Genomic DNA, 16,538 nt, shown 5'->3' on the forward strand with positions numbered 1-16,538 from the left:
GTGTTTTGGGTCGGAATACCGTGTTCCATTCTGGTCTTCCTTGCTCTAGGAAAAATGTTGTGAAACTTGAAAGGGTTCAGAAAAGATTTTGATGTTGCCAGGGTTGGAGGGTTTGAGCTATAGGGAGAGGCTGAATAGGCTGGGGCTGTTTTCCCTGGAGTGTTGGAGGCGTGACCTTATAGAGGTTTATAAAATCATGAGGGGCATGGATAGGGTAAATAGGCAAATTATTTTTTTCCCAGGATAGGGAAGTTCAAAGCTAGAGTTTTAGAGTGAGGGGGAAAAGATTTAAAAGGGACCTAAGGGGTAACCTTTTCACGCAGAGGGTGGTACGGGTATGGAATGAGCTGCCAGAGGAAGTGGTGGAGGCTGGTACAATTGCAATATTTAAAAGGCATCTGGATGGGTATATGAATAGGAAGGGTTTGGAGGGATATGGACCGGGTGCTGGCAAATGGGACGAGATTAGGTTAGGATATCTGGTGAGAGTTGGACCAAAAGGGTCTGTTTCTGTGCTGTACATCTATATCAACGCACTGTTCTGAGGATGGGTCACTCGACCCTAAACTTTCTCCCTGATTTCTCTCCACAGTCCTACGGAGCTTTTCCAGCAATTTCTGTGTGTGTGTGTGTGTGTTTTTTTGTTTCTGGACATTTCTGAGTGCAGCGGTTCAAGAAAGTACCTTCTCTAGGGGAACAATTAGGAATGGGTTACAGAATGCTGCACCCAGCCAGTGACTCCCCAGACCCACAGAAAAATCAAACTGGAGAGGATTAAAGTCATGGGCACCTCGCGATGAAGGCGTCAGGATTTTGTGTGAACCTTATCTCCCGAGCACCTCAAACCCTTTAAGATCCTGACAATTTCACACTCGCCTTGTTTTGAACAGCATTGCTCTCCAGTCACTGGACAAGGTCTGGCGTCACAGTTCCTAAGAAAGAGGAACATCCATTTAAAATATTAAAACAAAATAAAAAAACATTGGCAAACATGAGCAGGAAGACGCGACTAAGTTTAGGAAGGCATTAGCCTCAGGTTTTGGTGGAGCAGCAGAACAAAACCTTTCTGTTGAGGTCCGCCGTTTAAAATGAAGAGAGAGAGAGAGAGTCAGTGAGAGGCTGCAATATAGACTCCCCCCCCCTTACCCTCCCCAGCCCGCCGTTAATTTGAAATAAAGTCCTTTCCCAAAATAAATAAACGCTCCCGCATCCAGGGAACGTCAAGTCCCACAAACCCCCGTGTAACCGAGAGAGAGAGAGAGAGAGAGACAGCACATTAGTGCGAACAGTCCAACCTCTGCTAAACCAATGCGCTCTCAAAGCGGGATGCACTCGTGGTGTTTGGTAAGTGATGCATTATAGCTCTCTTTTATTCTGCATACATGTTTAATAATGTTTATTAATGATTGCACAAAGGATAACATTAGACCCCTCCCCAATGTTTAATATTGATAAAAGAGAAAATCTGAAACGACTTACTTTTAAATCTGCTGAGCAATTCTTTTAGTCACCTCAAAAACGCCGCAAACCTTATTGTAAATTCCTCACCTGCAGCTGAACGCAGGATTATTCCCGCAAGCGATGTCAGTATTGTTTGGCAATGTGCTTCTAACTATGAGAAATGTTCATTATCTTGGCGGCACATAGATTCAGCTGCTGTTCCCAGCCTTCCCCGTTTGCTGGGTGATAGGTTATTTGTACACTCTGAATTACCGGTTTTTGTCGGGTTAATACTGTGTTGGTCATAGAACATTATGAAATAGGTGAATGCACATATTGGATCGCCTGAAATAATCGCCTCCACTCTCGTTACACACACACACACCCGCTCCCACCCTGATACACTGAAACTGTCCGCCCACACACTGACACAAACCACACACACAGACACAATCACACATACACTGACACACCCACTCACACACACACCCACACTGACACACACACATACACTGACACACTCATTCACACATGCACTCTCACACACACTCATTCACACATGCACTGACACACCCAAACACACCTCCACTCACACACACCCCCAATCACACATACACTGACACACCCACTCACACACACACCCACACTGACACACACACTGACACACTCATTCACACATGCACTCTCACACACACTCATTCACACATGCACTGACACACCCAAACACACCTCCACTCACACACACCCCCAATCACACATACACTGACACACCCACTCACACACACACCCACACTGACACACACACATACACTGACACACTCATTCACACATGCACTGACACACCCAAACACACCTCCACTCACACACACCCCCAATCACACATACACTGACACACCCACTCACAAACACACCCACACTGACACACACACATACACTGACACACTCATTCACACATGCACTGACACACCCAAACACACCTCCACTCACACACCCCCCCAATCACACATACACAGACACACCCGCTCACACACACACACACTCATTCACACATGCACTGACACACCCAAACACACACACCCCCAATCACACATACATAGACACACCCACTCACACACACTGACACACTCATTCACACATGCACTCACACACACAATAGACAATAGACAATAGGTGCAGGAGTAGGCCATTCTGCCCTTCGAGCCTGCACCACCATTCAATATGATCATGGCTGATCATCCTTAATCAGTATCCTGTTCCTGCCTTATCCCCATAACCCTTGATTCCACTATCTTTGAGAGCTCTATCCAACTCTTTCTTAAATGAATCCAGAGAGTGGGCCTCCACTGCCCTCTGGGGCAGAGCATTCCACACAGCCACCACTTTCTGGGTGAAGAAGTTTTTCCTCATCTCTGTCCTAAATGGTCTACCCTGTATTTTTAAGCTGTGTCCTCTGGTTCAGCAATCACCCATCAGCGGAAACATGTTTCCTGCTGCCAGAGTGTCCAATCCTTTAATAATCTTATATGTCTCAATCAGATCTCCTCTCAGTCTTCTAAACTCAAGGGTATACAAGCCTCGTCGCTCCAGTCTTTCAGCGTAAGGTAGTCCTGCCATTCCTGGAATTGACCTCATGAACCTACGCTGCACTCCCTCAATAGCCAGAATGTCTTTCCTCAAATTTGGAGACCAGAATTGCACACAGTACTCCAGGTGTGGTCTCACCAGGGCCCTGTACAGCTGCAGAAGCACCCCTTTGCTTCTATACTCAATTCCTCTTGTTATGAAGGCCAGCATGCTATTAGCCTTCTTCACTACCTGCTGTACCTGCATGCTTACCTTCATTGACTGGTGTACAAGAACACCCAGATTGCTTTGTACTGCCCCTTTACCTAAATTGATTCCATTTAGGTAGTAATCTGCCTTCCTGTTCTTGCCACCAAAGTGGATAACCATACATTTATCCACATTAAACTGCATCTGCCATGCATCTGACCACTCACCTAACCTGTCCAGGTCACCCTGTAATCTCCTAACATCCTCCTCACATTTCACCCTGCCACCCAGCTTTGTATCATCAGCAAATTTGCTAATGTTATTGCTAATACCATCTTCTATATCATTAACATATATTGTAAAAAGCTGCGGTCCCAGCGCTGATCCCTGCGGTATCCCACTGGTCACAGCCTGCGATTCCGAAATGGAGCCGTTTATCACTACTCTTTGTTTCCTGTCAGCCAATCAACTTTCAATCCAAGTTAGTACTTTGCCCCCAATACCATGAGCCCTAATTTTGCTCACTAACCTCCTATGTGGGACTTTATCAAAAGCTTTCTGAAAGTCCAGGTACACTACATCTACTGGATCTCCCTCGTCCATCTTCAGAGTTACATCCTCAAAAAATTCCAGAAGATTAGTCAAGCATGATTTCCCCTTCATAAATCCATGATGACTCTGACCTATCCTGTTACTGCTATCCAGATGTGTCGTAATTTCATCCCTTATAATACACTCCAGCATCTTTCCCACCACTGAGGTCAGACTAACTGGTCTATAATTTCCTGCTTTCTCTCTCCCACCTTTCTTAAAAAGTGGTACAACATTAGCCACCCTCCAATCCGCAGGAACTGATCCCGAATCTATCGAACTCTGGAAAATAATCACCAACGCATCCATGATTTCTCGAGCCATCTCCTTCAGTACCCTGGGATGTAGACCATCAGGACCCGGGGACTTATCAACCTTCAGACCTAACAGTCTCTCCAACACCAATTCCTGGCAAATATAAATTCCCTTCAGTTCAGGTCCTTCAGCCACTGTTACCTCAGGGAGATTGCTTGTGTCTTCCCCAGTGAACACACATCTGAAGTACCAATTCAATTCTTCTGCCATTTCTTTGTTCCCTGTAATATATTCCCCTGTTTCTGTCTTCAAGGGACCAATTTTAGTCTTAATCATTTTTTTGCCTTTTACATACCTAAAAAAGCTTTTACTATCCTCCTTTATATTTTTGGCCAGTTTACCTTCGTACCTCATTTTTCCTCTGCGTATTTCCTTCTTAGTAATCCTCTGTTGTTCTTTAAAAGCTTCCCACTCCTCCGTTTTCCCACTTATCTTTGCTAGGTTATACTTTTTCTCTTTTAACTTTACATGTTTCTTAACTTCCCTCGTCAGCCACGGCCACCCATGCCTCCTCCTAGGATCTTTCTTCCTTTTTGGAATGAACTGATCCTGCATCTTCTGCATTATACACAGAAATATCCGCCATTGTTCCTCCACTGTCATCCCTGCTAAGGTATTGCACCATTAAACTTTGGCCAGCTCCTCCCTCATAGCTCCATAGTTCCCTTTATTCAACAGAAATATTGTCACTTCCAATTGTACCCTCTCCCTCTCAAATTGCAGATTGAAGCTTATTGTATTATGGTCACTACTTCCCAATGGCTCCTTCACTTCGAGGTCCCTGATCATTTCTGGTTCGTTGCACAACTCCAGATCCAGAATTGCCTTCTCCCTGGTTGGCTCCAGCACCAGCTGTTCTGAGAATCCATCTCGGAGGCACTCCACAATGTCTCTTTCTTGAGGTCTAATACCATCCTGATTCTCCCAGTCTACTGCATGTTAAAATCCCCCATAACAACTGTAGTAACATCTTTGTGACAGGCCAATTTCAGCTCCTGATTCAACTTACATCCGACATCCAGACTACTGTTTGGGGGCCTGTAGATAACTCCCAAGAGGGTCTTTTTACCCTTAGTATTTCTCAGCTCTATCCATATTGACTCTACATCCCCTGATTCTAGGTCCCCCCGCGCAAGGGACTGAATATCATGTCTTATCAACCCCCTCTGCCACCCCACCCCCTCTGCCCATCAGTCTGTCCTGATGATAGCACGTGTAGCCTTGAATATTCATTTCCCAGGCCCTGTCAACTTGAAGCCACGTCTCAGTTATCCCCACAATATTGTATCTGCCAATTTCCAAAAGAGCCTCAAGCTCATCCATCTTATTTCTAATGCTTCGTGCGTTCATGTATAGTATTTTTAATTTGTTACTGCCTCACCCTTCCCATTAACTCCTATTTCACTCAACCCTACAGCATGATCCCTTTTTGAGTTTTCTGCCTCGTTGATACAGTTGTCTTTCTTGACTTCCCTTGTTCTAACTTTCCCTCCAATTTCCTTCTTACACATCCAGTTTGTCCCCTCCCCCCGCTACTTAGTTTAAATGCAGCTGTGTTGCAGTAGCAAACACACTGACACACATTCACACATGCACTCATACATATTGACACACTCATTCATGCATGCACTGCCACACCCACTCACACGCACACTGACACACTCATTCATACATGAACTAACACACCCCCACACACACCCACTCACACACACTGACACACTCATTCACACATGCACTGACACCCCCCACACACATCCAGTCACACACATTGACACACTCATTCACACACGCACTGACACACCCACTCACACACACACATTGACACACTCATTCACGCATGCACTGACACACCCACACACACATTGACACACTCATTCACACACGCACTGACACACCCTCACACACACACTGACACACACACACACCTACCCTCACTCTAATATATTGAAACTGTCTGCACACACACACATACACACTAACACATACACCCTCACCCTTGCACTCTGATACACTGAAACTGTCTGCACACACACTCAGATACACACCCGCCCTCACATCCTGATACACTGAAACTGACTGCAGACACACCGACACACCCATTCACAAACACACCCACTGACACACACCCACTGACACACACACACACTGACACACACACAGACTCACATCCACCCTCACACTCTGATACACGAAGCTGTCTGTACACAATCTGAGACACGCACACACTGACACACACACACATCCTCTGACACACCCAGTCACACATGCATTGGCACACATCTACTCTGACATGATTTGGAGATGCCAGTGTTGGACTGGGGTGTACAAAGTTAAAAATCACACAACACCAGGTTATAGTCCAACAGGTTTAATTGGAACACACTAGCTTTCGGAGCGATGCTCCTTCATCAGGTGATAGTGGAGGGCTCAATCCTAACACAGAATTTATAGCTAAAGTTTACAGTGTGATGTAACTGAAATTATACATTAAAAAAATACCTTGATTGTCTGTTGAGTCTTTCATCTGTTCGAATACCGTGATAGTTTCACTTCTTTCATGTGTAAATCACAAACCTTTTTTTAAAAGTTGCATTCTCAGGTTAGCTGTAACAATAGGCATTAGCTAAACAATATGCCCCCTGTGTTCTCTGTCTATACCATGATGTTTAGATTGATTCTAATCTAAAAAGTGAGGAAACAGAGTTTTACATGAATTCATGCAGTTTTTGAGCAAAGTACAATGTAACCCTGCAAGTACAAATTCACCCCACAAAATATATGTGTGCATGTGGGTCTTTGTCTGTCTGTGTGTGTGTGTCTGTGGTGGGGAGTTGTGAGTGTCTGTGAGAGAGAGTGTATATGTGTGTGCATGAGTGTAGCATGGTCTAAGTCTCTGAGAGGATGCCTGTGTGGGTGTGGGAGTGTGTGTGTCTGTAAGGGTGTGTGAGTGTCTGTGTGCGTCTGTGTATATGTGTGTCAATGTGTATGTGTGTATAGGAGTGCCTGTGTGTGAGAGTGTGTGTGTGTAGGAGTGTCTGTGTGTGTGTATAGTGCAATGGTGGTCACCTGTAATGTGACATAATCCCAAAGTCCCGGTTGGGGCCATACCCTATGGGTACCCTACTCTGACACAGTTACCCACTCACACTCTGACACACACTCTGACATACGCACACCCGCTCTCACAGTCTAATGCACTGAGGCTGTCTGAACACACACTGACACACACACACATTGTGACACACAAGCACATACTCTGACACATCTTTTTACACACCCAGACACAGTCTGACACACATATACCGACCGACACACACACTGACACATACCCACTCATACGCTCTGACACACACACTCTGACACAATACCTGTACTCACACACAGAGGCACAACTCCCCCTGCCTCTTCTCACACAGGCACGCTTACTCTCTGAAATTCTTTCCAAACACACTGTTCTGCAAATTTCCTGTCTCACGCACAGAGACACAAAACTCTCCTCACACACTGACACTGAAATCCTCTCTCACACACACATGGTGAATGAATTCCGTCTCTCTCTCTCTCTCTCTCGAGCACATGCACATGTTCTGTCACCCCTCTTGGATCATGCAAAGCATGAGAAGTAATCAGCTTTGTTCACTGACCAGGAATCAAAACAGCAGCCTAAATGTTCCCTTTAGTGCTGGGGAGCGCTGTGATCTGAGAGGGAGGGACTAGTGTGGATTTGAGCTACAAAGCTTCAAAGCAGGGTGAACACCAGCGAGAGGGGGCACATTGGGAGAGGCTGTGGTTTTGGATTTGGCTACTTGAAGGTTGTGTTAACCATAACACAGCAACATAATAAGGATTAACATGTAACTCCCATTGAAGTCAAAGCACTTGGCTGCGTGCTCAGTGTCTGACTGGTACAACACAGCAATTTATTGCATCGCAGTTTTCAACAAAATGATCTTTTAAACTGGAATTTGATTTGAAAGTTGTCAAGGAACTGGTGCTTTGGGGGGTGTTGGGCTGGAGGCCCGAGAGAGGGGACCTGACTGCGGAGGTTAACACGCAGTTCTGGAGAGCTGGTTACCAGCTGGTGCCCAGGGAGTTGGAACCCAACTATGGCCCAGGAGCCCAGAAACATCCAGCTTGAACAAAGGGACCACTTCCTGAAAATGGGCAGCAAACACACCAGGTACATTCCTGGAAAACCTGCTTCCAAAGTTCCAACCCGGGATATCAGAGTTTCTATATCAGTCTCTCTCTCTCTCTCCCCTCTAACCCAGGATATCTGTGATTCTGTATCAGTCTCTCTCTCTCTCTAATCCGGGATATCTGTGATTCTGTACCTGTCTCTTTCTCTCTAACCCGGGATATCTGTGATTCTGTATCAGTCTCTCTCTCTAACCCAGGATATCTGTGATTCTGTATCAGTCTCTCTCTCTCTAACCTGGGATATCTGTGATTCTGTATCAGTCTCTCTCCCTAACCCGGGATATCTGTCATTCTGTATCAGTCTCTCTCTCTCCCTAACCCGGGATATCTGTGATTCTGTATCAGTCTCTCTCTCTCTAACCTGGGATATCTGTGATTCTGTACCTGTCTCTTTCTCTCTAACCCGGGATATCTGTGATCCTGTATCAGTCTTTCTCTCTCTCTCTCTAACCTGGGATATCTGTGATTCTGTATCAGTCTCTCTCTCCCTAATCCGGGATATCTGTGATCCTATATCAGTCTCTCTCTCTAACCTGGGATACCTGTGATCCTGTATCAGTCTCTCTCTCTTTCTAACCCAGAATATCTGTGATTCTGTATCAGTCTCACTCTCTCTCTCTCTCGCTCTCTAACTTTCTTTCTCATGAAGGGCATGATTGGCAACTTAGTGTTCCAGGATATAGATGCTTTAGAGAGGCCAGGGAGCGAAGTAAAATGGGGAGGGGGGGAGGAGTTGTATTGTTGGTCAGGGATGATATCACAGTTGTACTAAAGGAGGTCACTATGGAGGGCTTGAGCAGTGGGGCATTATGGGTGGAGCTGAGATATAGGAAGGATGCAGCTGTATTGTTGGGGCTGTACTACAGGCCTCCCGACAGTGAGCGTGAGGTAGAAGAACAAACAGGTAAACAGATTATGGAAAGATGTAGAGGCAACAGGGTGGTGGTGATGGGAGGTATCAGCTTTCCGAACATTAACTGGGATACACTTACTATCAGAGGTCTGGATAGGGCAGAATTTGTAAGGAGCATTCAGGAAAGTTTTCTAGCTCAGCATGTCTCTAGTCTGACGAGGGAAGGGGACATATTGGACCTGGTGTTGGGGAATGAGCCAGGCCAGGTGATAGAAGTTGTGGTGGGGGATTTCTTTGGGAAAGTGACCACAATTCTGTAAGTTTTGGAATACTCGTAGACAAAGATGAGAGTGGTCCTAAGGGAAGAGTACTGAACTGGGCCAACGCCAATTATATCAAAACTAGGCAGGAGCTGGGAAATGTGGATTGGGAGCAGCTATTTGAATAGATGTCCACTTTTCATATGTGGGAGGTTCAAAGATAGGTTGAAGATAGTTCAGGATAGGCATGTACCTTTGTAAACAAGGGCTAGAAAAGGCAAGATTCGTGAACCGTGGATCAGAAATCATGCGACTAGCCAAGAGAGAAAGGGAAGAGTACATAAGGTCTAGGCAGCTAAGAACAGAACGGGCCTTGGAGGTATGTCAGGAGAGTAGGACCAATCTTAAACGAGGAATCAAGCGGGCTAAAAGGGGTCATAAAATAACTATAGCGAGCAGAATTAGGGAGAATCCCAAGGCCTTTTATTCATTTATAAGAAGCAAGAGGGCAACTAGAGAAAGGCTTGGTCCACTAAAGGATAAGGAAGGAAGGTTGTGTGTCGAACCTGAGAAAATGGGTGAGATTCTCAATGATTTCTTTGTATCAGTGTTCACTGAGGAGAGGGACGTGATGAAGGTTGAGATTAGAGATAGAAGTTTGTTTACTCTGGATCACATTGACATAAGGAGGGAGAATGTGTCGGGTACACTCAAGAATATTAAGGTGGACAATTCCCAGGACCAGATGGGATCTATCCCAGGTTGCTGAGGGAGGTGAGAGAGGAAATAGCCCCTGACAGATATCGTTGTAGCATCCTTAAACACAGGTGAGGTGCCGGAGGACTGGAGGGTTGCTCATGTTGTCCCCCTGTTTAAGAAGGGTAGTAGGGATATTCCGGGTAACTACGACCAGTGAGCCTGACGTCAGTGGTAGGAAAGTTGCTGGAGAAGGTACTGAGGGATAAAATCCATTTATGTTTGGAAAAGAATGGGCTTATCAGTGATAGGCAACATGGTTTTGTGCGGGGGAGATCATGCCTCACCAACTTAATAAAGTTCTTTGAGGAAGTGACCAAGTTGGTAGATGAAGGAAGGGCTGTTGATGTCATATATATGGACTTGAGTAAGGCGTTTGAGAAAGTTCCCCATGGTAAACTAATAGAGAAAGTGAAGTCACATGGTGTGCAGGGTGTTCTAGCTCGGTGGATAAAGAACTGGTTGAGCAACAGGAGATAGAGAGTAGTAGTTGAAGGGAGTTTCTCGAAATGGAGAAAGGTGACCAGTGGTGTTCCACAGGGGTCAGTGTTGGGGCCACTGTTGTTTGTAATATACATGAATGATCTGGAAGAGGAAATTGGTGGTCTGGTCAGTAAGTTTGCAAATGACACGAAGATTGGTGGAGTAGCAGAAAGCATAGGAGACTGTCCAGGAATACAGGAGGATATAGATAGACTGGAGAGTTGGGCACAGAGGTGACAAATGGAGGTCAATCCAGGCAAACATAAGGTGATGCATTTTTTTTAGATTACATTACAGTGTGGAAACAGGCCCTTCGCCCCAACAAGTCCACACCGACCCGCCAAAGCGCAACCCACCCATACCCCTACATTTACCCCTTACCTAACACTACGAGCAATTTAGCATGGCCAATTCACCTGACCTGCACATCTTTGGACTGTGGGAGGAAACCGGAGCACCCGGAGGGAACCCACGCAGACACGGGGAGAACGTGCAAACTCCACACAGTCGCCAGAGGCGGGAATTGAACCCGGGTCTCTGGCGCTGCGAGGCAGCAGTGCTGACCACTGTGCCACCGTGCCACCCACATTTTGGGAAGTCTAACTCTAGAGTGAATATTTGGGAAGTCTAACTCTAGAGTGAACTATACTGTAAACAGAACAGCCTTTGGGAAAAGTTGATGAGCAGAGAGATCTGGGAGTTCAGATCCATTGTACCCTGAAGGTGGCTTCACAGGTGGATAGAGTGGTCAAGAAGGCATATAGTATGCTTGCCTTCACCGGACAGGGTATTGAGTATAAGAGCTGGTAGATCATGTTAAAATTGGACAAGACTTTGGTTCAGCCGCATTTAGAATACTGTGTACAGTTCTGGGCGCCACATTACCAAAAGCATGTGGACGCTTTGGAGAGGGTGCAGAGAAGGTTTACGAGGATGTTGCCTGGTATGGAAGGTGCTAGCTATGAAGAGAAGTTGTGTAGGTTAGGATTGTTTTCATTAGAAAAAAGGAGACTGGGTGGGGGGGGGAGACCTGATTGAGGTCCATAAAATCATGAAGGGTATAGACAGGGTGGATAGAGATAAGCTTTCCTCCCAGGGTGAAGGGTTCAATAACGAGAGGTCTCGCTCTCAAGGTGAGAGGAAAAAAGTTTAAGGGGGATATACGCGGCAAGTACTTCACACAGAGGGTGGTGGGCATCTGGAACGCGTTACCAGCAGAGGTGGTAGAGGCAAGCACGGGAGATTCATTTAAGGTGCATCTGGACAGGTGGGGAGCAGAGGGATACAGATGCTTAGGAACTGGGTGACAGGTTTAGACAGTGGGTTTGTATCAGCTCAGGCTTGGAGGGCCGAAGGGCCTGTTCCTGGGCTGTGAATTTTCTTTGTTCACTTTGTTCTAATTCAGGATATTTGTGAGTCCATATCAATCTCTCTAGCTAACCCGGGATATCTTTGGTTCTGTACCAATCTCTTTCTCTCTAACCCGGGATATCTGTGATTCTGCATCAGTCTCTCTCTCTCTAACCAGGGATATCTGTGATTCTGTATCAGTCTCTCTCTCTAACCCGGGATATCTGTGATTCTGTATCAGTCTCTCTCTCTAACCCGGGATATCTGTGATTCTGTATCAGTCTCTCTCTCTAACCCGGGATATCTGTGATTCTGTATCAGGCTCTCTCTCCAACTCGGGATATCTGTGATTCTGTATCAGTCTCTCTCTCTAACCCGGGATATCTCTGATTCTGTATCAGTGTCTCTCTCTCTAACCAAGGATATCTGTGATTCTGTATCAGTCTCTCTCTCTAACCCAGGATATCTCTGATTCTGTATCAGTCTCTCTGTCTAACCCGGGATATCTGTGATTCTGTATCAGTCTGTTTCTCTAACCAAGGATATCTGTGATTCTATATCAGTCTCTCTCTCTCACCCAGGATATCTGTGATTCTGTATCAGTCTCTCTTTCTAAACCGGGATATCTCTGATTCTGTATCAGTCTCTCTCTCTAACCCAGGATATCTGTGATTCTGTATCAGTCTGTCTCTCTAACCCGGGATATCTGTGATTCTGTTATCAATCTCTCTCTAACCCAGGATATCTGTGATTCTGTATCCGTCTCTCTCTCTCACCCGGGATATCTGTGATTCTGTATCAGTCTCTCTCTCTCTAACCCGGGATATCTGTGATTCTGCATCAGTCTCTCTCTCTCTAACCCGGGATATCTGTGATTGTCTATCAGTCTCTCTCTCTAACCCAGATATCTGTGATTCTGTATCAGTCTTTATCTCTCTAACCCGGGATATCTGTGATTCTGTATATGTCTCTCTCTCTAACCAAGGATATCTGTGATTCTGTATCAGTCTCTCTCTCTCTCTAACCCGGGATATCTGTGATTCTGTATCAGTCTCACTCTCTCTCTAACTTTCTCTCTAATGAAGGGCATGATTGGCAACTAAATGTTCCAGGATATAGATGCCTTAGAGAGGCCAGGGAGTGAAGTAAACTGGGGAGGGGGGGAGGAGTTGTATTGTTGGTCAGGGATGATATCACAGTTGTACTAAACGAGGTCACTACAGAGGGCTTGAGCAGTGAGGCATTATGGGTGGAGCTGAGATATAGGAAGGATGCTGTTACATTGTATGGGCTGTATTACATGCCTCCCGACTGAGCGTGAGGTAGGTAAACAGATTATGGAAAGATATAGAGACAATAGGGTGGTGGTGATGGGAGATTTCAACGTTCCTAACGTTGACTGGGATACACTTAGAGTCAGAGATCTGGATAGGGCAGAATTCGTAAGAAGCATCCAGGAGAGTTTTCTGGAGTATGTCTATTGTCCGACATAGGAAGGGGCCATATTGGAACTCGTGTTGGGGAATGAGCCAGGCCAGGTGGGGGATTTCTTTGGGAATAGTGACCACAATTCTGTAAGTTTTGGAATACTCGTAGACAAAGATGAGGTGGTCCTAAGGGAAGAGTACTGAACTGGGCCAAGGCCAATTATATCAAAACTAGGCAGGAGCTGGGAAATGTGGATTGGGAGCAGCTATTTGAACAGATGTCCTCATTTGATATGTGGGCGGCTTTCAAAGATAGGTTGAAGATAGTACAGGATAGGCATGCCCCTTTGTAAACAAGGGCTAGGAAAAGCAAGATTCGTCAAGTGTGGACGACAGGAGAAATCATGCGACTAGCCAAGAGAGAAAGGGAAGAGTACATAAGGTCCAGGCAGCTAAGAACAGAACGGGCCCTGGAGGTATGTCAGGAGAGTAGGACCAATCTTAAACGAGGAATCAAGTGGGCTAAAAGGGGTCATAAAATAACGAGCAGAATTAGGGAGAATCCCAAGGCCTTTTATTCATATATAAGAAGCAAGAGGGTAACTAGAGAAAGGCTTGGTCCACTAAAGGACAAGGAAGGAAGGTTGTGTATTGAACCTGAGAAAATGGGTGAGATTCTCAATGATTACTTTGCATCAGTGTTCACTGAGGAGAGGGACATAATGAAGGTTGAGATTAGAGATAGAAGTTTGTTTACTCTGGATCACATTGACATAAGGAGGGAGGATGTGATGGGTAGGCTCAAGGATATTAAGGTGGACAAATCCCCAGGACTAGATGGAATCTATCCCAGGTTGCTGAGGGAGGCGAGAGAGGAAACAGCTGGGGCCTCTGACAGATATCTTTGTAACATCCTTAAACACAGGTGAAGTTCAGGAGGACTGGAGGGTTCCTCATGTTGTCCTCGTGTACAAGACGGGTAGTAGGGATATTCTGGATAACTACAGACCAGTGAGCTTGAGGTCAGTGGTGGGAAAGTTTCTGGAGAAGATACTGAGGGATAAAATCTATTTATGTTTGGAAAAGAATGGGCTTATCAGTGATAGGCAACATGGTTTTGTGCTAAGGAGATCGTGCTTTACCAACTTAATAGAGTTCTTTGTGGAAGTGACCAAGTTGGTAGATGAAGGAAGGGCTGTAGATGTCATATACATGGATTTTAGTAAGGCGTTTGATAAGGTTCCCCATGGTAGTCTAATGGAGAAAGTGAAGTTACATGGTGTGCAGGGTGTTCTAGCTCGGTGGATAAAGAACTGGTTGAGCAACAGGGGATAGAGAGTAGTAGTTGAAAGGAGTTTCTCGAAATGGAGAAAGGTGACCAGTGGTGTTCCACAGGGGTCAGTGTTGGGGCCACTGTTGTTTACAATATACATAAATAATCTGGAAGAGGAAATTGTTGGTCTGGTCAGTAAGTTTGCAGATGGCACGAAGATTGGTGGAGTAGCAGAAAGTATAGGAGACTGTCAAGGAATAGAGGAGAATATAGATAGACTGCAGAGTTAGGCAGAGAAGTAGCTGATTAGGTTAGATTAGATTACCTACAGTGTGGTAACAGCTGGGGTTCAATCCAAGCAAATGTGAGGTGATGCATTTTGGGAAGTCTAATTCTAGAGCGAACTATACTGTAAAGGGAAGAGCCTTGGGAAAAGTTGATGAGCAGAGAGATCTGGGAGCTCAGGTCCATTGTACCCTGAAGGTGGCTTCACAGGTGGATAGAGTGGTCAAGAAGGAATATGGTATGCTTGCCTTCAATGGACAGGGTATTGAGTATAAGAGCTGGCAGGTCACGTTAAAATTGTACAAGACTTTGGTTCAGCCGCATTTAGAATACTGTGTACAGTTCTGGTTGCCACATTACCAAAATGACGTGGATGCATTGGAGAGGGTGCAATGAAGGTTTACGAGGATGTTGCCTGGTATGGAAGGTGCTAGCTATAAGGAGAAGTTGAGTAGGTTAGGATTGTTTTCATCAGAAAAAACGAGATTGAGGGGGGACCTGATTGAGGTTTACAAAATCATGAAGGGTATAGACAGGGCAGATAGTGACAAGCTTTTTCCCAGGGTGAGGAATTGAATAACGAGAGGTAACGTGTTTAAGGTGAGAGGTGAAGAGTTTAAGGGGATACACGCAGATAGTACTTCACACAGAGGGTGGCAGGTGCCTGGAACGCGTTGCCAGCAGAGGTAGGAGAGGCAGGCACGGTAGATTCATTTAAGATGCATCTGGAGAGATGCATGAGTAGGTGGGGAACAGAGGGATACAGATCCTTAGGAATTGGGTGACAGGTTTAGACATTGATTTGGATCGGCTCATGCTTTGAGGGCCGAAGGGCCTGTTCCTGGGCTGTAAATTTTCTATGTTCTTTTTGTTCTAACCCGGGATATCTGTGACTCTATATCAGTCTCTCTCTCTAACCCGGGATATCTGTGACTCTGTATCAGTCTCTCTCTCTAACCCGGGATATCTGTGACTCTGTATCAGTCTCTCTCTCTAACCCGGGATATCTGTGACTCTATATCAGTCTCTCTCTCTAACCCGGGATATCTGTGACTCTATATCAGTCTCTCTCTCTAACCCGGGATATCTGTGACTCTATATCAGTCTCTCTCTCTAACCCGGGATATCTGTGACTCTATATCAGTCTCTCTCTCTAACCCGGGATATCTGTGACTCTATATCAGTCTCTCTCTCTAACCCGGGATATCAGTGACTCTATATCAGTCTCTCTCTCTAACCCGGGATATCTGTGACTCTATATCAGTCTCTCTCTCTCTAACCCGGGATATCTGTGAATCTATATCAGTCTCTCTCTCTCTAACCGGGGATATCTGTGACTCTGTATCAGTCTCTCTCTCTAACCAGGGATATCTGTGACTCTGTATCAGTCTCTCTCTCTAACCCGGGATATCTGTGACTCTATATCAGTCTCTCTCTCTAACCCGGGATATCTGTGACTCTATATCAGTCTCTCTCTCTAACCCGGGATATCTGTGACTCTGTATCAGTCTCTCTCTCTAACCCGGGATATC

The 16,538-nt window shown here is 45.6% G+C and overlaps 1 protein-coding gene and 1 long non-coding RNA gene across 5 annotated transcripts in view; one reads left to right on the top strand and one right to left on the bottom strand.

Annotated features, from left to right (window-relative positions):
* Positions 1-1,807, bottom strand: part of LOC122542871 (uncharacterized) — a 63,837-nt gene extending 62,030 nt beyond the window's left edge. For 2 of the 3 annotated variants that reach the window (XR_015754769.1, XR_015754768.1), the window contains exons 1-2: positions 1,480-1,806; positions 877-932 (exon numbers count right to left, since the gene is read on the bottom strand). This is a non-coding gene — a long non-coding RNA (uncharacterized LOC122542871). Of the gene's footprint in view, positions 1-876; positions 933-1,479 lie in introns of all 3 variants that reach the window. The other variant, XR_015754770.1, reaches the window with a different exon arrangement.
* LOC122542948 (homeobox protein Meis1-like) overlaps positions 1,312-16,538 on the top strand; it is a 552,868-nt gene continuing 537,641 nt past the window's right edge. For both annotated transcript variants that reach the window (XM_087984102.1, XM_087984106.1), the window contains exon 1: positions 1,312-1,344. In XM_087984102.1, coding sequence (XP_087840228.1) covers positions 1,327-1,344 — 18 coding nt within the window. In that variant the 5' untranslated portion in view covers positions 1,312-1,326. The remainder of the gene's footprint in view (positions 1,345-16,538) is intronic.

Source organism: Chiloscyllium plagiosum, unplaced genomic scaffold (genome assembly GCF_037043375.1).
Source record: "Chiloscyllium plagiosum isolate Xiang-an unplaced genomic scaffold, Cpla_swu_hap1 HiC_scaffold_47, whole genome shotgun sequence".
Taxonomy (NCBI): domain Eukaryota; kingdom Metazoa; phylum Chordata; class Chondrichthyes; order Orectolobiformes; family Hemiscylliidae; genus Chiloscyllium; species Chiloscyllium plagiosum.